The sequence below is a fragment of the Dipodomys ordii genome, unplaced genomic scaffold (assembly GCF_000151885.1).
Source record: "Dipodomys ordii isolate 6190 unplaced genomic scaffold, Dord_2.0 Scaffold48, whole genome shotgun sequence".
Classification (NCBI taxonomy): Eukaryota; Metazoa; Chordata; class Mammalia; order Rodentia; family Heteromyidae; genus Dipodomys; species Dipodomys ordii.
In genome coordinates, this window is record NW_012267264.1 from 15288024 (window position 1) to 15315310 (window position 27287).

General features: G+C 35.6%; 1 protein-coding gene across 2 annotated transcripts in view; it reads right to left on the minus strand.

Moving 5' to 3' along the window:
• Positions 1–2456: 2456 nt before the first annotated feature.
• The window catches only part of Glcci1 (glucocorticoid induced 1), a 63409-nt gene continuing 38578 nt past the window's right edge, over positions 2457–27287 (minus strand). Inside the window, exons 4-8 of one of the 2 annotated variants that reach the window (XM_013019983.1) lie at positions 22901–23017; positions 18727–18879; positions 14661–14871; positions 6486–6606; positions 2457–5346 (exon numbers count right to left, since the gene is read on the minus strand). In XM_013019983.1, coding sequence (XP_012875437.1) covers positions 5001–5346; positions 6486–6606; positions 14661–14871; positions 18727–18879; positions 22901–23017 — 948 coding nt within the window. In that variant the 3' untranslated portion in view covers positions 2457–5000. The remainder of the gene's footprint in view (positions 5347–6485; positions 6607–14660; positions 14872–18726; positions 18880–22900; positions 23018–27287) is intronic. The other variant, XM_013019984.1, reaches the window with a different exon arrangement.

Here is a 27287-nt window from a genome sequence, read left to right on the forward strand (position 1 = left end):
AAAGAGGAAGTCATGGGTTGGGAAAGTGGCTCAGTGGTAGAGTGCTTGCCTAGCATGTATGAAGTGCCGGGTTTGATTCCTCAGTACACATAAACAGAAAAAGCTGGAAGGGGCGCTGTGGCTCAAGTGGTAAAGCACTAGCCTTGAACAAAAGAAGCTCAGGGACAGCGCCCAGGCCCATAGTTAGGCCCCACGATTGACAAAAAAAAAAGTCATATGAGCTGGCACCCATGGACCAAAACCAAAAAACATACATCACAGGCCATCCCATGGTTCTGAAAACATAGATCCCTGACAACAAAGGCCTAACTCAAAATGGGCTGTACTATTCTGTACAGCCCATTGCCACTTGACTGTTCAGGCTGCCACTGGATATTGTCAGGTTCCCAACGCAGAGTGCTCTCAGCGAGCACAGAACTTAGAGACAAGGCCAGGTGACAGCCCAGGCCAGCCTCTGCTTTGCAATCTTCCAGCCTCGGACTGCTGTGTGCTGGGATTGCAGGCATGCACCCCTATGCCCTGTTCAGTTTCCATCTCTTGCTGCTAGAGATCATGGTTCTGTCCCTGAAAAGGTGAGGTATGTTCTGATTTGGTCTAGAGTCAGTCTGAATTGCTGCAGCACTCCCCCATTGTGCACTCACGGAATGAGGAGGTTAAGTGTGAGCACTGGGGTAATCTGCTGGTCATTTTCAGTCACGCCCTAAACTGGGAGCTCAGATAGATATTTCAATGTCTTTCTTAAATGCTATTTTAAGATTAGGGGATTATCTTACCTGGTCAGGTGGCCGGGTTCCTGGTCACTGCTAATGAGCCACTGAAAACTTCAACATTTCAAGGGTTACCAACTGTTCAGTCTACAAGGCCGATCAGTTATTAATCAAGTGACATCCTTCCACACATGATGTCTATTTACCTTAGAAATTGTGTTCCTATATTTTTGATTTCTTTGTTGCTTTGTATGTTCCTCCCCCATGGTACAACCCCTGCTTTCACTGTATTTGATGTTAGTATAATTTGTGGAGGGGAAGGAAAAAACAAATCGTTTAAATAGGGATACAGGTAGACCCATTGCAACAATGAGATGTACAAATCGTTATGTTGAAAAACGAACTTTACAACTTTGGCGCGGGGGGGTGGGGGGAGAGTGCGGTAAGGGGGAATAAGGGAGTAAAGGGTGGAGACGGGAAGGGATGGGAAGGGGAAACAAAGGAGGCAACAATGCTTGATAAGAAATGTACTCATTATCTTGCCCATGTAATTGTAACCCCTCTGTATGGTATTTTCAGAATTAAAAAAAAAATTGTGTTCCTATACCAAGCAGCTCATGGTCCACCAGCTGAGGGCTGTGTTCAGGGTACTATGCAATGTCAAAAGAATCCAGCAGCTTCTCACATAGCTCAAGTAGATCCAAGGAAAACCAGCTCTCTGCCCAGATCTCCCCTTGGTGTAAACCATTGAGATTTTCTAGTCTCAAAGAATGTATGTACCTTGTATGATACAAGGTACCTGTATCCAGTCTCTAGTCTTTTGTTGGTTTTCAATCTTCTGAGACAAGGTCTTGCTAGGTAACCTGGCTATCCTGGAACTGTGCAGCCAAAGCTGGCTTTGAACTCTTGATCCTCCCTCCTCAGTCTTCCAAGTGCTGGGATTAAAGTACTACCATGTCTAGTTCTGATAATTTTCTGCATGAATTACACATCTTTTCATATAGCTAATCTCATCCTCGAAAAAGTTCTAGTTTATTTTGCAGACAGAAAACCTAGCTACTAGTCATTTTAAAATTCAATTTAATTTAAAGACTTTAGTTATGTCTGGTGCTAGAGCTCTAATGCAGGGCCTTGTACATGCTAGGCAAGCACCACTGCCCTATGCCCTCATCCCCCTTAAAGGCTGAATCTTATCAATTCTGTTGATGAGTTGTGCTTCAGAAATGAACAACACTGTAAGTAAACACTCAAAGCAGTTTGCTTTGGTGAAATTTTATGCCACCCTTATGACAAGCCATGCCCCAATTTAGGTGTAACAGGAAAAACATTTTGTCAAGTTTTTCCTCTTATTTGGAATATAATGAGATGATAAAATTTTTATCATTAATAGCTGGGTTTTTTTGTAAGATATATGCAGCTTCCTTGGAAATGATTTTACTAAACTTAAACTCACTTCCTATTAGTTGTTAGGTATAAAATAATGATAGGGAACAATGTTTTCTCTATTTAAGGTGCTCCTAGCTAGGATCAGTACAAAGACTTGGAATTCTAGACATCTAGCTTTTTACCTTGTAATGGAAAGTGTACGAATTAAGTGCCAAGAGGAAAGCAAGTTGGAGAAATCTGATCAGAGAGTTGTCCCACAGCTCTAGAGACATAGGTCAGGAAATTGCTGAGCACTGAGTATTGAATTCATCTTTGTTAGTAATGTGCCCCAAACCCTGGTTTTTCAAAAACACACATGAAGGATTCCAGTTTTACTAATAACTTTATTTAAATAAGACACAGGAACTTCTATACTGAAAAAATACAAAACAGAAGCCACACTTTTCCTTGTGTAAAGCCAATATTGTATGATAACTCGAATACTGTTCAGCTCAGTGGCTAAAATTAAACAGTACAACTATATACAAAAAATTTAAACAATTTCTGACAAATTTCTACAGCTGGATGTAGGATACATTTGAGCTCAACAACTTCCAGGAAATTTACATGACAAAGCATAATCTTTAACACATTTGGTTCAAAACTTTAATATATGCTAAGAACAAATGTACAACACAATTCATATTTAGTTTCTCATGAGAAAAATAAAAGCACATGTCACCATAAATATCGTACATCAGATTTCATCACCAAAAAAGCATGTTGTGTCTAACTTTCTAGAACTGATATTGATACTATTGCAGCTTATTTGGACAAAAGCAGAGCATAAATTCAACACATCATGGAATGCTAAACCAGATATCAGAAGTTAAATGGAGCTCATATTTATCTTACGGAACTAGTAATTTTCTCCCTTTAACCATAATCTACAAAATAGAGTATTTTCATCAAGGCCTGAGATTATTAGGGTTAAAGGTATCTGCTGCTGCTGCTAAGATAGTTTTAAAGGTTCCCCTGTGAAGACGGCAAAGTAAACTGAGTCCTTTTCTCCATGACAGTCTCCTTCAGATATAACACTGACTGCTTTAAAGGAGCCAGAATGCACTTTCTGGAGAGAATATTACTGCAAACTTTGGTGGAAAGAAGAGAATTGGGATCATGACAAAGTAATACACAGGGTTTCAACACACATAACACACACACACACACACACACACACACACACACACACACACTCTCTCTCTCTCTCTCTCTCTCTCTCTCTTTAAAAAATGGTGTTACTTTCTTCTCTATCACCCTTATCTTCTATCCTCCTTAGAAAATAGACAAATCAAAGAAAACTCAGGAATGACTGACAGGAACTGAAACATTCCTCTTAACTATAGGCATCTTGTTCCCTCAATTTATAAGAAAGTATTGTGCCATACACTTTCGGTACAAATGAGACAACTCTAGGTTTTGCTGAAATGAAAACAATGAAATACAAATACAAAAGCTTCCCTTTACTTTTGGATACTCTCTATTCCGCAGAAAACAATGTCCGAAAGTCAGGCTCTCCCACTGACCTTTATCTAGGGGCTTCTGCACACTTTATGGAGAACTTATATCAAGTCTTCAAGTTCAAGGGTATTCACCTGGGTTCAAACTCTACTTCACACATTCAAAATCTTAACAACACTATTCATGATAATGTATGTGAGGCTTAAATGAGATGTCAAACTATTGCTTCTGCAAGTCACCAACCAGCCTATTCACTTATGCTGTATCAATTCTGAGACCTATGAATTCTATGTGATGAAAATTCATGCACAGAAACTGCTCGAGGAAAACAATAACCTGAAAATTAGGGAACTTGTCAAGGTGAAACTATTAATATGCCTTTAGATAAAAATGGTAGCAATTATGATCCTGATGGCCAATCTAAACAAGAAAAACCTTAACCATCCCCTGTGAAACTTCACTTGTTTGGAAATTAGACCCTAGACATTCTTGTCTTTAAATTCCATCACATACAATATGGAATGTTCATGTACAGTCTAGTACGCAACATTTCATTTGCAACACTGTAACAGTCATTAACTGAGCAACACCTGAACTTTTAAAAAAGCCACATATACACATGTTGAAACAGTGAATACAACAGTTGTTTTACTGGTAACCACATGACAAAGTGATGTCACACACCACAGATTTGCTGGTTCTTCTCACGTTCACCCATGTCCAGGATTATCATTCTCCTAGAGTTGAATGCACTTCTAATTCTAAGAATGTGGAATGTAATGAGGAAAGGGAAATGCATAAAATAAGGAAAGGCAAAAGAGTGATGTTCCCTCTTTAGCTTTTTAGCTGTGAAATATTTAGTATCCCAATATGATATACATTCCAAGTTACCTGAGTTTAGACTTCAACTGAAGTACCTGAAGCTAGGCCATAGGGTGGGCACTGTGCAACTGTTGTGGCCATTTTTTTTTGCATTGTATGTATTACAGAAGTTAGAAACAAACACCTGGATCAATTGTAAACATAATCCTGAAGTACAGTATTTTCCATAGGACAAAACACAGCAAGACATTTTCTATTTAGACAGGCAACTTTTGATATAGAGCTTATTTATACTGAAGAATTTGGAACAAAACACAGGACACAGTACTAATCTGTCCAACATACAATGAAATGCATAGTCTCCACTTAAAATGCTGAATGACATACACATTTTGCAAGCATTACTGCTTTCCACAAAAACTGCTGAAAAGGAGTTCCGTCCCTGCCAAGATCAGTGTTAAGAGATACGTTATAATGCTAAGTTTGTATTGGTGTGTTGAGAAAGTTTGTCGCTCCATGCAGATAGATGTCTGAGATCTCGTTCCCCTTCATAGTGTATGGGTGGAGGCCGGCTCCCCCTCTGCTTTATATGATCACGTAGTTCTGAGCAGAGATGTGTTCCTCAGCCTGCGGGTCCTGAAGGAGTTGCTGCTGCTGGGGTGTCTGTTGGACAGAAGCCTCTGGGGAGCCTGATGTGCTGGTGTCCTCGGAAAGAGATGTGAAGGAAACCCGAGACGAGAGCTGCTCAACCGTCAGAGTTGCCAGAGCTGAGTTCTGGCCAGAGTTAGGAGAGTTCTTGAGCATCAAGTCAGAGGCAGGCAAGAGCGGGCCTAGAAGTTTTACAGGACAGAAAGCTGACCCGGTTGGGATGAAATTAACCTTGTTTTTGTCAGGACATGAAAAGAGAGGGGCCGAGATAGGCTGACGAGACCTAAAACCACAAAACAAAATAAGGTTTACAGTCACCAAGAGGTCAAGCACTTTCTAAATGAACTGGAGATCTCTAGAACATCTAAATTGTGAATGGCAGGGATGGGTTAAGTGTACACAGAGGGGTAAACATCTTCCATAGCACAAGTCAGCTGGCAGACAATTCACATACACAGCACTGATGTGTACTTGAGACAAAACAATTTTCAAAAGGACTAGGCAGGCAAACTTTCAGAGATCATTAACCTGCTTTTAATCATTTAGGATTGTGAAAAAGTTTCCCATATCATAGCTGAAGATTATGCAAGGTTATGACAACCTTTTCTGTAAAGCAAAGGCATAAAGAGGGGCATTAAGTACTGTGAACTTGGTGTAAAGTACTTCCTCCCATTTCTGCATCTCTAGAAGTACTTCCACTTGCACAGACAGAAAAAAGTTTGGGCGTCTCTCAAAGAGATAGTCAGTGTAACAAAGTCTACAAGCTCTCTTCCATTCAATTCTTTCCTGACCTGGGTCAGTCCTTTGCAGTTACAGGAGTATAGTAGCCTCTTAGGTCCCTGCACTGAGACATAACACGCTGTGAAACCAAGAGCCACATGGTCTTCTGAGTTTCTTGGTCAGGATTTATAGCATGAACCTCTTTTCTAACTTAATTTTTAACTTACACATATTGAAATAAAAGGGGAAAAAATCTATGAGCAGAAAGCCTAAATTCATAAACAAACATGGTAGATGTATGTACAGGGAAAGAGATCACTTTCTCTCTAGCTTGTGGCATGCATGTCTGTAGACTAGTCACATATAGATATTAATTTTGCCTTTGAATGTCTTTTATCAGCCATCTAAATAGAGATTTTGAAAGAAATATTTTGAAGCTTAAAAACAGAGCTTTTTAAGAAAGAGAGAAAAAAAACAAAAGCTTTTCACGGGAGGAAAAAATTCCCAAGTTTTTTTGTTTTTGTTTTTTTTGAACTGGCTTATACAGACTCCCATTCTCCTTCAATAAGATCTCTTTTCATCATTTGCTTTTGAAACACATTATCAGCTGGATGGAGTAGTTGATTCATCTATAATCAGCTGGTTTCAGCAAAAAGCTTTACAGTTTTACAGAATCCAGCTGGTAGAAAAGACATTACTTACGCCATTTCCTCAAAGACCTTCACTCGCTCACATCCCTCGGGGGGCTCCCGTTTGAACATGTAGCTGTTGTTTGGTTTGGGAGATGAAGCATACTTGGGTAACGGTGAGCTACTCCCACTGTCTGTAAATTTAAAGCAGTTATATTAACTAGTGATTGAAAGCTCCTTTAAACTAAATTTGACTTCCAGACTTTTTCACAATAAATCTACCACTACCCACTTTTCTACCAGAGCCTTTTTGATTGCAAAGCTACCTCTAACACCTTGTGTAGTGTGTTTCTTTTAAATAAAAAAAATTCAATGTATCTGCCGTACCATACAATATAAAAGAAGGATATTTTAGTCAGTAAACTACATTTTGAATAAAGTATACTATAAAGTGAAAACAAATGTGATGTGTTTCAAGAACGTGAGTAGAATAATATGCATCAAGCATACAGATAAATTAAAACAGATTATAATAAAGCAGAATTCTCTGTAAGCTTTCTCACTGTCCAAACCAATTTAAATAAAAATTTTGGTATGTGGAATAATGTCATTACTAAAGTTTTTTAATTTAGCAGAGACTAGACACCATGAATAACATGTGCACAGGGGGAAAAGTTTGTATCTTGATTTCTTCTATCTACCCATCATAAAAACGTAAAAGACCCCCAAATTTTGCCTTTGTCTATGAAAGAGCTTTTTCAGCACACTTAGAATTTTAGCTATTCGAAGACATGAAAATACAAAAACATCTTTACCTAGTATGTTTTCCTCATAGTTTTGGACCCAAAAGAAAACCATCTATTCATGAAAAGCTATAAAAACTATACATAATTTCTCCCTTTCCTATCTGGCAAATGGTTTTGGAAATTCAAATCTACCAAAAAACATCAGATGCTGAATTGTAAAGTCAGTGATGTATTTGTAAAAATATAAATAGTCCTATTTATGTAAAGTCTTACTTAATGCAAACCAATTCCCACTGCTAAAATACTAAGTATATGATTGATTGGATGTATTTTCAATTTACTTAAAAATGTCAGTAGCACCATAATTCCGTTACAATTTGGTATGATGCTTTCAGTTCAGTATATATAACACAGTCCAATATTCAGAATCTTAGTAACAGGAATACTTTTACAACCATACATACTTATAAAGTAGACCTTCCCTGCCTGCTATTACTTCATCTTGTGAATGATTCAAAGAGCATCTGTTAGTTTCACAAATATGCCTGTGAATGAATACGGCTATATCTCTGGCTGAAATTTTTTCTGAAACATAACAAAGATACACTATTGGAAATGCTAGGAAGATCACAGAGTTTATCATTACTAAGCTTCCTCACAGAACATGTATAGAATAGACTCTTGAAATAAATAAAATGACTTTATATTTTTAGAGGTTTCTTCTAATACCATTTAGATTTGAATTTTGTATTTTGCTTACACAAATGAAAGAAAGGAAGGGGACTATGACTCTTTCTTAGATTATATAAAGCATCCAAGTAAAGGTTCTGAACTCAGTCTCTGTTTGAGTGAGGCTAGACTACAAAGACAGGTCAAAAAAATAAACTGGTGAGACTGAAGCCTTGAACTTGATGTAATACCAAAAATATAGCATGGCCTCGCTTTACTATCTGAACAGCAACAACATGAGATCCAGAATACAAATAAGAAAACATTGGCTAAGATGCCTTCATGGAGAGCTCTGTGGGCACAGCAGAGCTCTCTAGCAAGTCCTTTATGCTATCAATAAAGGTAAAATGATGTCAATAGGCAAGGATCCACTCTATCAGCATGTAAAAAGTCACCTTGGCTATCATTAGTCTCCATTCTATTTCTTTTTTTCATTTTTAATATTTTAATTGTGAAAATACTGTACAGAGGAGTTACAATCACATGAACAAGATAATGAGTATATTTCTTATCTAGCATTGTTGTTTCCTCCTTTATTTTTCCCCTCCTCTCCCATCTCCACAACTACATCCCCCACCCTTCCTAAATTGTAAAGTTTGTTTTTTGACATAGCATCTTGTACATCTCATTGTTGCAATGGCTCAACCTGTATCCCTATTTAAACAATTTGTTTTTTCCCTTCCACTCCTACTCCACACTTCTCTTACAGTCTTCTTGATGTTTCAAGGGACTTTTCCAGAGTTGAAAGCTAGAGAAATAAACTACAAAGTGATAGTCTCTCCATCAATAATCTACAATTAATTTTTCTTCTTAAAATATTTCCAAGTTTCACAGGCTATAAAACGTTTTTACAGTTTTATTTGCTGTTACTCTTTTTTTTTTCTTGCCATTTCAATACAAATTATTTGGCTTCCTGTTATTTACATCTTATGTTTGGTGGTCTAAAAAAAACAAAGATTAAAAAAAAAGCATTTTGAAACTATAAACAAATCTATGTTAAATAAGAACTTTGACTTTCAGATAAGTATCTAGTAAGTATCTGCACAAGAAACAGAAAATGGAAGCATCTAATCTATACAGCTAGCTCCTGTTGTATAGGTAGGTTACCTTTGAACAAAACTGCCTATGTTTCTATGTAATTAAAGGAAATGTCTCTCCTAAGCTCTAAATTCTATGTTTCTTTTTCTTTAATAGTTTTAAAATACAATGGTGGAACACTATCAATACTTTTGCTTTACAAAGTATGTTTTAAAAACAAGCTACATAACCAACCTTGCCTATTCCAGGCTTGAACACAGATGATGGGTAACTTATTTAAAACTCCATGTTAAATTTAATAACCACATTTCAACAAAATGTTACAAATGAAGTCAGTATGCCTGCTCAGATGATGAAGTAAATAATCTTTATTGAGTACTTTTTGTTCACAAGTATGTCAGTGTTATTAGTCTGTTATCCTACCGGGGAATGATATAAGATCATAACTAGAAAACATAATTGGTTTCATAACAATCATAGCCAATGCCAATACAGTTAAAAGCAATGACTATGATTACTCACATATTTTCTGTACTCATAGTCTCTTTATTTGTATTTGTTGTTTTTATGCTAGTACTTGGGCTTGACCTCAGGGCCTTGCAGTCTTGGCTTTTTTGCTTAAGGCTGGCATTCCACCATCTGAATTAACACTCAAGAGTCTCACAAGAATTTTCTGCCTGGGCTGACTTCAAACAGTAATCCTCAGACCTCAGTCTCCTGAATAGTTAGAGCTATGAATACTATCAATATCTTTATAACAATCATCCAATTCTAAGTATCAAAAGCATGGAAACACTTTACTGGTTGTTTAGGTGTAACATCATATTTATTGCATGTGATCAATATCAAACTTACAAGTAGCTTCCCAAATATTATTGAACACATGATAATGAATTAAAGCTTAGAAAGCTTTAATAAAAACTTGAATACGTAGAACTCAAATTATATTCCAAATGTTAGGCTGATTAATCATTTGTCATAGTAGGTATTTTGTTTTATATTTTAATCACTTATTATTCTTCAAGTATTGACTTGATATGAATTTGCAAATTAAGTACATTACAGTTGCTCTTTTGGTTTTATATGCTAATATTAAGTACAATGCTTCTCCTACAAAACAGCCATAGAAAACAAGAACACCATGCTTACTGTCTCCACTACTTAGAATCTAACACAATAGCTGCAAGTAAAAAGAGATCACATTATGAAGACAGTCCTAAAACCAATTTGTGGACTAAATTAAGGAATTTTGTAACAACAGAAAACTAAACAAAATAAATCACAAGTTAAAATACTTTGCTGGGTGCTGGTGGTTTAGGCCTGTATTTCTACCTACTCAGGAGGGTAGATCTGAGGATCATGGTCCAAAGCCAGCTTAGGCAGAAAAGTCTGTGAGATTCTTATCTCCAATTAACCACCAAAAAGCTGGAGGTGGAGCTGTGGCTCATGTGGTAGAGCATTAGCCTTGAACATAAAAGCTCAGGAACACTACTAAGGCCTTAAATTCAAGTTCTAACATTGACACACAAAAAAAGTGTGTGTGTGTGTGTGTGTGTGTGTGTATAAAATCTTGAAAAAGGTATAATACATTTAAAAATATCAGGAAAATCATTATGACATATTCTGTTTTACTTTCTCAATCTTTTTAAATGAAAAAAACATTAACAGGAACATCAGTTTTCAAAAACCTCAAATACACTGCTCCTGTGGGGATAAACAGAAGTATGTACGTATCTATGGGAGATGTTCTTGAACCTCTAATAAAACCGTACTTCAGTTTTAAGTATTCATGTAAATATTTACTGACCATTACATATAGGTAAAGTACAAAGCAAGGCAAAGTACTATAAATGTTGCCTTAATCAACTCTAGATAAAACCCCTTAAAACCCATTATTGCTTCTTTAAAAAAAAATTCTAAAAGCAAACGGTGTTACAACATCTTAAAGCAGAAACCAAGGTGGAACTTTAACCTTACCATTTTATTCACCGTAAATATATTATTTCTCCAATGTTCACCTCTTACTAAGAAGAGTAATTTTCCACATTTCTCACACTATTATACTTAATTTCCCCTCCTCCCTCTAATGCAGTTAAATCAGCCATCAAATGCTGCTGTTTCTTCTTCAGGCTCTTTGTTCTAAGTTCCTCTGCCCTTGCTATCCTGCCTCATCTTTGCCCAACAACTCTGGCCTCTGACTGTCAGCAATCTGTTGACATTCAGAAAGAAATATTAAAACATTCTTTTCACATTTTGTCTTTAAAAACAAATTAACTTTACTAATACTCAGTCTGTGGAATGAAAACACATCTAACTTAGAAATATTACACTAAGGGTACAAACTTAAAACTGGTGATAAGGGTATATAATAAAATTCCGAACCACATAACTAAACCATCAAAATAGAATGTTATATCTTCTTCCAAGATCTCTCTCCACTTGTGAAGTTCTACCTAAGTTAGGGCTCTTAAGCATTAAGCTGGTCATTTTTCCTTGGCCCTTTATTTCTTAGTGATGACTAAAGGACTACTGGTGAAATACTAGTCTTTCCACCTCTCCACTTTCCTTGCTTTTTTTTCTCAACATTCATGCAGGGACTCCAACTATACAATTTCTTCCACACCAGGATCTTGTTTTACAGATGAATGCTATGTAAGGCCTATTACTTCCACAAAAAGGCAATAAAATGTATTAGGACAGTCTTGCAAAAGATCATTGCTGAGGTCTGGATTACACAGAAGTTAGGAAAGGTGCCTGCCCAAAGCAGGCTATTTCAGGACAAAGATGAACAAATGCAATTGCAAACGAGCTACACAACTTATGGGGTCAGGGGCCTGGGAGGGAAAAACTGGGAGAAACGGATGGAAGAGGACACACTGTTCAAACAGAAATGTACTCATTACCTGACTTACATAATTGCAATCCCTCTGTAAATCACCTTTACAATAAAAATAAAATAAAAAATAGAAAAAAAATCTATCTAGGATCAGCTCTAGAATCTAAAAGACAAGCGAATACTTTTCCTTGTACTCCTGGAACTAATGGTTGCTTAATCCTACTACCTCAAGTTCAGCAATATTAATGTTTACAAGTCAAAGTCATAGTATGAGTTGAACTGGCTTGGGAAACTCCAACCACATTGTTCCTTCAAGAAAATATAGTTTAAGTAATGTGTAATCAATTTATGAGTTTTAGGACTAACTGACCTGAATAAAGTAGCTCCATTTACTTCATGATGTTTCCACAGTATCTTGTAAAACAGCAGGATTTTAGAACAACTGCCTGAATTGTACCAAATATCAATAAGTGTCAGACAAGTCTAAATTGCCCAGCACTAGTATGGCTACCATCAAAGAACCATGGCCGAGCTGCTAAAAGAGCAATATTTTTATATTGCCATCAATATTATATATAATACAGATTATATATAAAAAATACAAGATTCCCTACAGTTTAGACATAAAAATGTGGAAGGATTTAGGCTAACTCTTACAATATATTCTGATAATGTTAACACAAAATTGTCAAGATAAAAACTTTTATTCTGGATACTTGAGTTCTCTACCAGGAGCTACAGGTGTTAGGTTATTGGGAAAATCTGTGTAAAAAGCAGGGCCCAAACTAAATAACAAAATGAAAATATTCACCTGAATAAGTCTCTCAAGAGGAACTTTCTAAATAGTCAAGTGTTTTTGTCCCAGCATTTCATTTGATATAGTCCAAGGAAAAACCAGTGTATTATTCAACTAAAATTATTCATATCAATTATACCTGATTTATGGCCAATCAATGTTAGGAACAGGAAGAAATGTCAGTAAAGGCAGGAAAAAGGATATTATGAGTACTAGAAAATAATCAGCATAGCAGCACATCTGTCACTGTACATGAATTCACTACAGCTGATCCTCACACCTCCTGCTCAGGCTTCTACTGATGCCTCAACTAGCAAGTCTATTGAAGGTATGCAAATTGATTCTAATTGATTAGAAAATTACAGTATTCATTTTTTTATGGTTAATGAAAACCAGTAAGGAACTATACAGATTCTATTTTCTTTTATTGGGAATAAAAAAGACCAATTTATAGTTTAGTATAGAAAAAGTAAATCATAATATATTTGTATTTAAAACAAACACACACATACAGATCAACAAAATCAAACCCATCATTTAGACTTCACATAGAGAGGCCACAGTTAAGAGATTATTCTATAGTTTGAATGATATTAACACATATAAACTCCATAAACAGAAAATTGGCAACTTTCTTCTCTATAAACACAGCTGCATAACAGTATATTGCTCACCACCATTTGTTTCCTACAAATAAGGACTGTGTTTGTAAGTACACTGCAATGCACTATCTTATTTAATGCTCCAAACAATGGGATAGATATTTTCCTCCTTTTCCCCCTTTCTTCTCTCATTTCTACTGTATTCTCTCTCCTTCTTCTCCCTCACTCTTTCACACTTTCTCTTCTCTCTTTCAAAACAAGATCTACTTATGTAGCCCAGACTGGCCTTGAACTCAAGATCTGTCTGCCTCAGCAACTTTATTTTACTAAGAAACATTTTTTAACTGTTAAAAAAAAAACTGCCCCAGAGATTATCTATTTTTGTGTGTGTGTATCAGTCCTGGGCCTTGAATTCAGGCCTGGACATTGCTCAAGGATCCTGTCCTACAACTTGAGCCACAGCTCTACATCCAAATTAACTGGAAGATAGTCTCATGGATTTTCCTGCCCAGGCTAGCTTCAAACCTCAGATCTCAGCCTCCTGTGTAGCTAGATTATGAGTGTGTGCCACTGGTGCCTAGCAGCCCATACTGTTCTTAACATCGGTGTAATAATGTTTCTGGGCAAAAGACCTAGGGTGGGAGATTATACTTTCTCAGTTAAAAAAAAAAAAGGGCTATAGAGTTTCAGGTAAAAAAAAAGAGACATTAAGTTAATCTACACTATTTGAAACTCAAGATCTAAGTGAAGACCTCTTCTGAACTACTAAGACCACATACTTCTGTCTCATGGACATATTTACTTGGAGGTCCTAAAGGTAATGTCACAACCAGTCAACTGAAACAGAATTCATCTAACATCTTTGCCAATAAATTTTGCATTTTTGGTTTAGCATTTCAAAATTATCCATGGTATTAATCTTAAGAAGGAGAAAAAATCCAGAATTAACTGCCTACATTTGCCACTACCATTATTTCTACTTTGCGTTTTATTCCACCTACAAAATTGGTCAATTTGAAGTAATAGGCAGGAAGAAATGTTAAGGGTAACTCACTTACACACTATAATATAATGAGGTTCTGAGTTCACAGAGCTTTGTCTACTTGGTTAAAAATATATTTACTTCTCTAAAAAATGTGAAGAAATGGCTAATTATTCCTCTAAAATTAGCTATTAAAAGTCTAGTTTTTGGCATGAGGAAGATGCACTCCACCATGAACTTTCATCAGCTCTAGACAGTGATAAGAGAGATGGTATACAGTCCACTTATAGCTGTCGTTAGCTCTGGACGCTGTGCTTCTCTGACACATTTATGGAAGATGTTTGTGAGAGTCACAAAGAAGAGGGTACAGGAAACCAATGAACAAACCTAGATTAACCCATCTTTTATAATCTTACCACTCAATGAAAGAAAAATGATGCAATGGTCTAAGACACAGACAATATAATGTGCAAGGCCCCACAGAAAACACTTCATTTAAATAGATAAGTCCATTCTCACCTTTATCACGATCATATAGTAAATCTTCTGCTGAGCAAGGGCTACCATCTTGGGATTCGGGTGGACAAAAGGGGGATACACAGGGTGAATGACTGCTGCAACTACTGCTGCGCTCCTGGACAGAAGGAGTCTGGGTGTCTATGCTGCGAGTGCTACTGCTCCGGTAGTGAGCAGGGAGTGGAGCTCTTCGGCCATCCGGAATGTCCAAAGGCTGCAAAGAGTAATACCATTAAACCGACAGGTCACTGTGTCCAGTCTTTTCATATAGAAAGCACACGGTCTGTCATTTGATCTCATATTCCACCATATCTTTACCATGCTTTATTTTTCAGAGAATAAAAATACACTTGTATCTCAAATGTATTTTTAGGCATGCTGCCTTTGTTGAACTAAAATTTTTCTTCAAATTAAATTGTTTGCCTTAAAATTTTCATAACTCCCTGTATGTATTTGTACGTTAATACTTCCCATGATACAACATAAAGGCAACAAGTGCTTAGTACTGCACTGCAAATGCCTAGCACTATGGCTGCCACAGAACAGACATTCAATAAACATGGGAAAATAAATTTATATTTTTAGAAAGCATTTCCACTTGCTAATAACATTCACAAGTATAAATTTTTGAATTCTTTACTATTTTTTATTTTTTTTAGAGGTCAAAGCTAGACCCAAACACTTCTGTTGGTTTTTGCAGTTATCCCAAATTTCTAATAAAGTTTTAATCTATTAGTAGCCAACATAGAAATAACTCTCTTAATTTGATATACAACTATGATTATTCATAATTTTGCTTAGTTCTAATGAATTATTCTAAAGTGGCAAAAAGAAAAAATGAATTGGAAACCCATAATCACAAAAATCACACTTTTTGGACTACAGAGCACATTAAAACGTATCAGTCCAGTGTCCTGCTTTCATAAACAAGCAGCTTCCAGTTCAGGGTTGCTGATGAAATAAGCTAATTAAGTGCAATAGACCTTGCTGAATGGGACCCTTCTATACAAGTAATATAAAATTTTAAAAAATTTACTTAGTTTCCTTATTTAAATGCCAATGAAGTTTTGTCAACATATAAAAGTCTATATAGTTAATTATTTTTTCAGTCACTTAAAATATCTTACAACATGACTAATATGAAATTAATATTCAATTATTTAAATAGTTCAGGTTATAAACATAAAAAGTAAAATGTCTGCAATTTAGGAATGAAATAATTTCCTCATTCCAACAAAGGAAATGTTTTCTTTACAGTATCAATGTTGGAAATCAGTAAAAGGATAATATACTAATTTTCATCTAAGAAATTTGAGTTATGTTTTATTCCTGTCTTATATGATTTCTCACATTTTTCTTAATTTATAATCAGATAATGTAAGTTAATTTCCTTAACCACCTTTTATTAGGGATAAAACTACAACAAAACAGATGTTAGAAATCTATGTATTTGCACTCAATACAATAGGAAAAAAGAATTTTATACTATAAATATAGTTAATGTGATGATTCTCATTTTCATTCAGAGAGACATTTGAGGTATACAATTAATCATTAACCTTAAATGTATGAAAATTAATAATTCAGTTTTGAGTTTGTAAGTTATCTTAGAATCTGATATCACCACTATGAAATTAGAATATGACTCATTTAAAAGCAGAATTATTTTTAGGAAGTATATTTCCGTAGAGTATATTTGTATATTTGTCCTTGATGTCATTAAATTAAGGAATAGGCCTAGAAGTGATTATCTCCTCTATGTTAGATCAACTTCACTTCTTCACATTACTATTTAAAATAATCATCAAGAAAGTGAAAAGGCAACTGATATGAGATTATTTGAAAATCATATAAATGAAGAGACATGTATTTAGAAAATGAAGGGCTTCACTTTTGGGCATTTACCCAAATGATCACAAACAAGGCCATACTAAAGCTACCAGCACAACTAGTACATAGCTAAGATATGGAACCAACCCAGATGCCCCTCAGTCGATGAATGGATCAAGAAAATGTGTTAAACACACACACACACACACACACACACACACACACGAATTCTATGCCTCCATCAGAAAAAATGACACTGCCCCATTTGTTAGGAAATAGAAAGACTTGGAAAAAAATTATATTAAGTGAAGGAAGCCAGGTGCAAAGAAACATAGGTCCCATGGTTTCCCTTATTTGCAATAACTAGTATATATCTAAGACAAGCAGAAAAGGTCAAAAGCTATGTACCTATGACCATATAAGATGATGCTAAGCGAAATGAACCCAAAATAGGGACATAGAGGTTTTTTTTTCTCTTTCTTGCTGCTGTTTTTAATGTATTTATAATGTACTATGTGATTTTTTTTTGTTTCTTTTGTATGTTCTTCCCCCATGGTATAACCCCTGTTTTTTCACTGTATTTGATTCCAGTGCCCTGCATCTTGTTTATACATTTTTCTAATTTGGGGAGGGGAAGGGAAGTAACAAAAAGCTGAAATGAGGATAGTCTGGCCCACTGTAACAATGATATATACAAGACACTATGTTAGAAATGAACTTTACAACTTTGAAGGAGGGGAGAGGAGGGAGTTGGGGAGGTGGAGAGGAAGGGATGGTAGGAGAAAAACAAAGGAGGGGGTAACAGTGCTCAATAGGAAATGTACTCATTACCTTACTCATGTAACTGTAAGCCCTCTGTAGAGTATCTTTACAATAAGATATATATATATACTAAAAAATTGAAGGGCTTTACAGAAGATAGCAAAATTAGAAAAAGACATTTAATACAATTTTTAAATTAAAATGAAGCAAAGGGTTGAAATTTTTTATAAGAACAAGATATAAAATCACCAATACCTCATGGACACATGCTTAAGACATTAGCCATTAGGAATTGCAAATTAATACCATGATAAAATGTCACTTCAGGGCTGGGAACATGGCTCAGTGATAGAGTGCTTGCCTTGACTGCATGGGGCCCTGGGTTCGATTCCTCAGCACCACATAAGCAGAAAAAAAAGCCGGAAGTGGCGTTGTGGCTCAAGTGGTAGAGTGCTAGCTTTGAGCTGAAGAGCAGAGGGACAGCGCCCAGGCCCCAGAGTTCAGGCCTTACGACTGACCAAAGGAAAAAAAAAAAAAAAATATATATATATATATATATATACACACATACATGTGTGTAAATATATATATATGTGTGTGTGTGTGTATGTATAGGTATATATGTATAGGTATATACATGTACATGTATATATACACACATATACATATATAATATATATACATATGTATATAATATATATAATGCCCCTTCATATCTATTAGGTTGGTTTAAATTTTGAAGAACAGATAAATACACATGTTTAAGATGTAGAGAAATTGGAGCTTTTATATATAGGTGACGAAAATATAAAATGGCACAGATAACTTTGGAAAAACATTATGTGAGTGCCTCAAAGATGAAACATAAGAGTTACCATAGAAACACTTCCATTCCCATGTATACACTCAAGATGAACACATTATGTTTACAAGACAATTTGTATATATATACTCACAGCATTATCATTCACAATAGCTAAAAAGTAGAAACAACTGAAATATATAACAACTAATGACTGAATAAATGAAATTAGATACAATTGCACACTGTTTAGCAATACAAGGAAATACTGATAAATGTTACAACATATATGAATCTTACAAATAGTACATTAAGTGAATAAAGCTGGTTCAAAGACTATATAGTGTATGATTCCATATATTTAAAATACCTACAATAGAAAAATCCATAGACCTACAGAGATCAGTGGTTGCCTAAGGGCAAGAATGTTAAAGGGAAATGAGAGATGACTACCAAACGGTTTGAAGTTTCTTTTTAGGTGATAAAAAGGCCTTGATTTTGGTAATGATTCCACAACTTCACCAATATACTAAAAGCCACTGAATTGTACATTAAATAGGTAAACTGTATATGTAAATTGTATTCCCATATGCAGTGGACATAAAACAGTTCTGAGAAAGTTTGTAATATTAAAGGGGGGGAAAAAAAGGATTCAAATATCCCATGTAACCTTACCTTGGACACTTCTTCCTTCCCATTATTTTCTTTAATGAATACCTTTTCCAGTTCCGGACTTATTCCTTCTACATTGCAGGGCACACGTGAAGCAGATGATTTTGGCACAGACATATTTGAAAGTGGCATGGGGACTGACCTTGATCCAGTAGCCTTTGATACAGAAGATAAAGTGTTGTTAGGTTATTTGTGCAAAGCAATCAAGAGCTAAGGAGCATGGTAAATCTTAAAAACTGAAGGGCTAGAGAATTGGGGACATAGGTCAAGTAGTAGAGCACACACATGCCTGGCAAGTACAGGGCCCTGGGTTTAATACATGCACAAACTGATTTATTAATCAACTAGTTGATTAAATAGTTGAAGGCTGGGGATGTAGCTCAGTTCCAGAGCTCTTGCCTAGCATATATCCATCCAGGTACAATCTCCAGTATACTATATATCATACATACAATTTCTAAACATACTATTCACTGCACATATGCACAAAACACCTTAATATAAGCATTCAATTAAATTATTTTTAACATTTCAAAAGAGTATGAAGTTAGATACATATACAGAAAGTTAAAGTAAGGAAGGTTAAAAATTGTATGGAGTAAAAATATTCTTGAAAATCTTTTACACAATTATAAAGGTATAACTTTATAATGTACACACTTGTTCTCTCAGAATAATGGACAGCATCTTCATTACTGGGAAAATATAATTGAAATTATGCAAGTTATCATGGAATCCTGCTGTAGTTAGTTCTGTGTGTATTCTAAAGATTTGTTTCCTATATAGTGACAATTACCTCTTAGTATTTTTCATTTCCATTTTGTCAATTGTTAAAAAAAACAACTTACTGAATTGGTTATTAGGCAATACAGAAGTCCTTTATAGTTTTCAAAAATTACCCACTTCTGATAGCTACTATAGAGATTACCAAAAAATGTTAATGGACATTTTGATGTTTAAGGAAATTAAACAATAGGAAAGAAGTTTTTTTAAAAAAAGATAAACAGGGGCTGGGAAGGTGGCTCAGTGGTAGAGCGCTTGCCTTGCATGCTTGAGGTCCTGGGTTCGATTCCTCAGCACCACATAAGCAAAAAGAAAAAAGCTGGAAGTGGTACTGTGGCTCAAGTGGTAGAGCGTTAGCCTTGAGCTGAAGAGCTGACAGACAGCGCCCAGGCCCAGAGTCCAGGCCCCACGACCGGACCCCCCCCCAAAAAAAAAAAAGATAAACAGGAAAATAACCAGGTGCCAGTGGTTCATGCCTGTAAACTACTCAGGAGGCTGAGATCTAAGGATTATAGTTTGAAGCCAAGCCAGTCAGGAAAGTCTGTGAGACTCTGATCTCTAATTAACCAACAAAAAGGCAAAAGCAGAGGTATGGCTCTCGTGGCAATGTTCCAATCTTGAATGAAAAAGCTAAGAGACAGTGCTCAGGCCCTTAGTTCCAGCCCCAAGATTGGTGTGTGTTTGCATGCACACACCACACAATAAATAAAATAAATGATCTCATCTAACATTAAAGATTTTTGCTGCTATACGTGATTAGTAATGAAGAAGACTTCCAATCACTGAGAAGCACATTAATGTTCCCATACTCAATGCATGCTCCTCCCATCTGTAAACTCTGCCCATTAACATGTTTTGTCTCTTTCTGATATGTGAATGAAAACTGAAACCTTAACTTTATCACACATTTGCCATTTGTTTAGGGTTACATTTTTCTTTTGGTACTTTTATGAGTTTTTCACTCTTAAATACTGAAGCTATTTATTTTTGTGGACAACGCAAGGGAGAAGAGGTCTTGGTATTCTTTACTCCCCCCTCTGTTGCCCCCCAACATACACACATCTTAATCCATTTGCCCTAACGTTTTATTTAAGGACTTCCTAGAACTATTATCTGATAATTCCTACAAACTAAGTGCTCATTTTATTGTTTCCTGTAGGAAAAAGTTTTCACATTTTCTTTTTTAGTTCTGGTCCTTGTATTTCAATGAACTTCAGAAATAACATCTCAAGACATTAAAAATAATCCCTTAGGTGGGTTAAGAGCAATGGGTGACAATGTTACCAGACACTTTGTATTCATATACTGTTATGTAGGATGGGAACTTCTTTGTACAACCACTTAAAGATAATAAAAAATTAAAAATAATCTCATAACTTTAAATTCAAACACAATTTGTATACTAACTGGGGATAAACTGCTATCAAAGCACATGAATTTTCACTTTAAATGTTGAGGCTTGCAGTACTGGTAAGATTTTATCAGCAGATAGTAAAATCCCATTTTAAGTATGCAGTTAGTTGAGCATTGTTAAACATAAACTGTCATCCAGTTGTTGATTGGCACAGGAACATTCAGAACCTTCTATCAACCCCCAAAATTTCTGATAGCCTCTCTTGAGCCAGCTCCTGGTACCAATGTTAAGTTTTTATAATTTTACCTTTTAAAGAATTTAATATAGCTGGGCGCTGGTGGCTCACGCCTGCAATCCTCGCTACTCAGAAGGCTGAGATCTGAGGATCATGGTTCAAAGCCAGCCCCAGCAGAAAAGTCCATGAGATCTTATCTCCAATAAACCACTAGAAAACTGGAAGTGGTACTATGGCTCAAGCAGTAGAGCACTCACTTTGAGCTGAAGAGCACAGAGACAGCTCCCAAGCCCAGAGTTCAAGCCCCACGACCGACAAAAAAAAAAAGAAAAAAAAATTAATGTAACAAAATAAGTAGCCTTTGGGCCTAACTTCTTAAATTTAGCATGCTTCTGCGATTCATCCATGCTACCATATGCATCACTTGTTCCATTTTACTGCTGAATAGTAGTTCACTATACAAATATGTGCAATGTTCTTATTATCAAATCATCAGATAATGAATCTGTTTTTTTACTATAATGAATTATATCTCCAAAAATATTCATGACTAAGCTTTTGAATTTGCTTTTCTAGATACCAAAAATTAAAAAACTTGGGTTTAATGCTTAGTGTAAATTTAACCTAATAAAATGATAAACTGTTTGCCAAAGTTGCTGCCCCACTTTTCACTCCCACCAGGAACGTGACTATTCTCTATTTCACATTCTCATCAGTACCTAGTATTATTTTTCATTTTACCAATCTAATACTTAGCTTTAATAGTCTAATTAATTCACTATAATATTCTAAATATATGGTATCATATGCAAATACTGTTGTCTATTCTGTCCTGTATAGAATGTCAATTGGCAGAAATGCTGTCACTATTTTATTGATAAGGTCTCCCTACAGTTTCATTTAATTCATTAGGAAGCATCTTGTTCTTAGTTTAGTCAGAGAATGCATCTTTCTTTTTAGGTGTGTGAATGTGTGTATATGTATATGTGGTATAAGGACTAAGTTTAGGGTCTTATGGTTGGTAGCAAGCACTTCATCATTTAAGCCACACTTCCAGTATTTTTCATATAATGTCTCATGCTTTTGCCTAGGTTGGCCTTAGACTACATTCCTCCTATCTTTACCTCCTGAGTTGTAGGACAACAGGCATGAATTATCATGTTGGTCATTAATAAAGGTTTAAAATTTTTTTATTATCTTTAAGTAGCTAAATCACAAATCATTATCAAATTCTTATCAAGTATTATAATGAATCAAAAACTATTGTCTAAAATTTTTTAATGTAAAAAAATATACTTCCTATTAATGAATGAATTGAATCATTCTTATCCTTATGAAACATACCCCCAAAACAGTTTGACTTTTTTTATTATAGTATCATATTTGATTTACTAAGATTTGTATTAACATTTGTAAGTAAATTTGGTCAAGGGTAGTATTTCTGGGAATTTGTCCCATGGGATATATTAGTACATGTTTCTGGGAGTTACAATTTTTTCCTATGTGAAAATAGCAGTTATGTATATAAAGAAATTTAGAAGTAGACAGACTAAGAAGATAAAGCAAGATAATGTCCAGAGTTGTTCAAAAGATACATGAACTGTAATTTTAGCTCAGGTCAGTGTCATTTCAGAATATTATCTTAAGTTGATTGTTATTCAAAAGATTTAAAATGTATTTAAAACAATTTAATGCAGTACTAATAATGTATTAAAGACTTTGCTATATTTTAAGTCCTAAAATGATTCTGTTTTAATAAACAACTAAAAGTGATTCAAATATGGACAACAAGAAGTTAAGCCTACCTGAGTATGACTGATTGTTATATGGTTGCCGTGGAGAGGTGACTGCCGATCTTTTTCCTTACTGTGACGACTGCTCTGTTTACTGCGCTGCAGTTGCTGCCTCAGTTTGGCAATCTGCTTTGGGAAGAAGAGAGGAAAAGTAAGAAGACAACAAAAATAAATACCAATGTTTTGTATTTGTTCTTCAATTTTCAAATGCTAGTGACTTTTTCTCAAATGTTTCAAGAAGAGGTAATATTATACCACAATAAATTACCCTTCAAAGTTTTTGTGACTAAGGCTTTTGAATATGACAAATAAATACATGCTACAAATACTTCACTTCTTGTATAGATTGCTACAGAATGTTTCACAAATTTATACTGTTACTCATAAATGTTTAGATTAAAATTTCCAAATATTATCTCAAATTTCACCTCTGCAATGCCAGAAATATCTTCCTTTTAAAAAACATTTTATAATATAATAAATAATATCAGATGCTTATTAACTAAAGTCAAACCTAATCTCTTAAAGTAGGATCACATTAATTTCTAAGTTTCAGTCTTGTATAAATAAAATGGGTCTAGTTTATTAATTACTAGACATCTTAAAACTATAGATCCCACCGATGAAAGGAATCCAAGCTATTTCCTAGTTCATTGGTATGTAATATCTTACTATATGTTACCCTTTAGTCATCAGAAATAAGGTAATTTAGACTACATTCTCCTAAATAGAAAGGTTATACTCCCAGGTTTAACAAAAAATCATCACTATAACTCAGAATTCATTATAATACTTACGTATTTTAAGTGGTGTATAATCTACTAAATGTGTCAGAGTACAAAATTTCCTAATCATTTGAAAGAGAACTACTATAGTGTAGATACAGTTTGAATGTGCCCTAAAGAGTTTATGTTTTAGAAACTTGATCATTATTGTAGAGCTTTAAGAGCCTACTGGAAGGTGGTATAAAAATCTTTAAAAGGTGGGATCTAGTAGAATGTGATTAGGTCATTAGGGATGCTGTTCTAGACAAGAATTAATGTAATTCTCATAGGATACTGGCTAGTTCTCACAGTCTCTCCATTAGACTCCAAATGAGAAGAACCTAAGTAACAAGAAAAGGCTATATTTGAAAGAAAAAACACAAAGAATAAGGAGAATCAAGAGCAGTCAAAACAACTGAAAAGTGTTACAACACAGAAAGGCAACAGAGAATATTTTTTTAAAAGATTGCAGCAAGAGTCCCAATTCCATTTTTCAGAGAGAAGCCAAAGCCTCCACCTCCTCCTGCAAACCTTAAACCACAATACTAGGCCCTGGCACAACAGTGACTTCCCCAGATTGATAGGCCAACATCACAGGACAACCCTTTGCTCCACCAAGGAGAGACACTGTAATGTGGCACCTTGAGGGAGGAGCTTCTGTACTCAGGAAGCAGAAAAAGGCTCACAGTTCAGCAGTTCCATCCTGCATAGTGAGAACAGCTTCATAGCCTGAGGACCATTTCAGATACAAATCTAGGTAGCTTCTCCTGGTACAGAACTCATATTACAAAGTGCTCAGTTTACATTAGTTGTTTTTAAGTGGTCTAACACTAGGGAAGCCTAGATAGTGAGCCACACCTCAAGGACTTGGAACAATTAAGAAGCCACTATGAGAAATGGTGGTGAGGAGGGAGGAGCTTACAGGCAAGCTGAAAATTCAAAGCAGGAATAGAAGTGAAAGGCTCAGAGGACAGTTTCCCTGCCTCCACTGGCTACAACAAGTCTCAGTGTCTGAAGATCACTACAGAAACAACAATAAGCTAATGGCTGGCGGAATGCTCAGTATCTAAGAACTATCAGGTGGCTTTGAGGGCTTGCTGCCAGGTGGGGCTGAGTGCTCTAAGCACAGAAGACCCAAGGCTCACATGATATACTCTAGCCTGTCTTCCTATGAATGATAAACTGCTAGGTGGGGTCTGAAAGTATAGAGATGAATCACCTAAGTTCCTCAGTTCCCACTACTAATGTAGAATTCAGTGCACCATTTGCTCTCCCCATTGTCAGGTACAGTAGGCAAACACACACACCCTGAGCAGCCTTTGTGCTGCTTTCAGGAAGCACAAACATGGGACCTGTGCCGCAAGTGGGAGTTTGACTGTCCTATAGACTAAAAAGCACTGTGCAACAGTAAGTGGCTTCCAGTACACAAAGAAGGGAAACTTCTTTTTTTTTTTTTGTCAGTCATGGGCTTGAACTCTGGGCCTGGGTGCTGACTCTCAGCTCTTCAGCTCAAGGCGAGTGCTCTACCACTTGAGCTACAACGCCACTTCCAGTTTTCTAATGGTTTATTGGAGATAGGAGTCTCACGGTCTTTCCTGCCCAGGCTGGCTTTGAACCACAATCCTCAGATCTCAGCTTCCTGAGTAGCTAGGATTACAGGCACGAGTCACCAGTGCCCAGCTAAGGGAAACTTCTAAAGAGTAATAAGCAGCACAGAGCAGAGAATGATCCTTGATCACCTCCACCCTCAACTCTCATGTAACAATAATCTATACACAAAGAAATACAAGTTCTTTTCTATCTGAATGATAGGAGAATATTCTAAATGATGCTGAGGAATTAGGCATAGTGCCCTGAGCATACAAGGAACAATTTGGCTTATGATCTATACATTAATCCAGTGTAGAGAAATTACACTGTAACCTTTCCACTACACAGTCCTGCTTGAGCACTGGTGAACATTTCAACTTCAAGACTAACAGATAACTAAAATTCTTAACCATTGAATTGGCCTCAGGTGCGTACATTTCAACACAGTACACAGGAATCCTAACACAAGGTAGCATCTCCAAAGGCCAATCATATGCTAAGGATGGTGACGAGGAGGAAAGACTAAAGAATTCAGAACTATGAACATAAAATCATCAACAAAATGTGATTAAAAAAACTGAATGAACTCAAAGAGGAAACAAATTAACAGAAAAGAAACTTAAAGAGGATACAAATAAACAGCTGAACAAAGTCTTATACAAGATAATCAGGAAATGAAAAAAGCAATTCACTAGATATAGAAATCCTGGAAAAGAATCAAATTGTAATTCTGGAAATAAAAAGCCTAGAAAATCAAAATTTAAAACTCAGCAGAAAGTCTCTTGAATAAAGTCAAATCAAACTGATTATCAGGGTTTAGGGATAAGACCTTTGGGACTCATGAAGGGGAAGGGGGAAGACCTAACATATGAATCATGAGCATAGAAAGGGAAGAGATGAAAGCTAAAGGGATAGAAGACATATTCAATAAAATAATGAGAAAATTGCCCAAATATTGTGAAAGAAACAACATTCTGAAATAAGAAGCTTATAATACCAGACTTGACCAGGAAAGAACCACTCTAAGACACATCAGTTAAATTAGTAAGTGTGAAGAACAAGGAGAGACTACTGAATGTTGCAAGACAGATGTGCCAAACTACCTATACAATAGTATAGGAACCATCAGAATATATACAACCACACAGAATAACGAATTTCTTGACAGAAAGAGTTAGGCAAGGAAGGCACGGAATATGTTTGGAGCACTCGAAAAAACCTTCCAACCTAGATTATTCTACCCAGCAAATTCATAACCTAAGTAGAAAACATTCTATGAAAATTAAAGCCATTTTTGATTGTTAAAACACTGCAAAGAGACTAAAAAGGAATCCTGCAAACACAGAAAAGAAGTATAGTGAATATAAGAGAAAATAAATCTCGTGAGATGAGTAGATAAGCATATGAATCTAAAAGGGGAATGAAAGAACCAAGTACTATAAAAACTATAAAAAATAAAAAAATGGTAGGAATTACAATAAACCCTTCAATGACATTGGATGTTAAGTGTCTCAATTTTCTAAACAAAAGATACAGAATGGAAAACTGGATTAAAAAACATAGCTCAATCACTGTTGCCTGCAAGAAGTATTCTTATTGACAGAAAAACAATTTGGTTACGGGTGAAATTGTGGAAAAGATCTTCCAAACAAATAGAACCTAAATGCAAGTCAGAGTAACTATAGTTTAGTCTAATTAAGTGGATTTCACATCAAAATCAGAAGAGACAAAGAAGATCATCTCTTTAATAAGGCAATAAGTCATCAAAATAAAATAACAATTTTTAAACCTATATGAGTCAAATGTGAGTACACATAATTTCATTAATGCAACACCAGTGGAACTAAAAAGCAAAGACCCCAACATAATAGTAATGGGATGTTCAGCATCCTTAGTCATAAAGAAAATGCACATCAAAATAATACTAAGATTCCATCTCACTTCAGTCACAATGGTATCCAACAAGAAAACAAACAACAAATGCTGGGGAGGATGTTGAAAAGAGAACCTTCACACACTGTTGGTGGGAATGTAAACTAGTACAA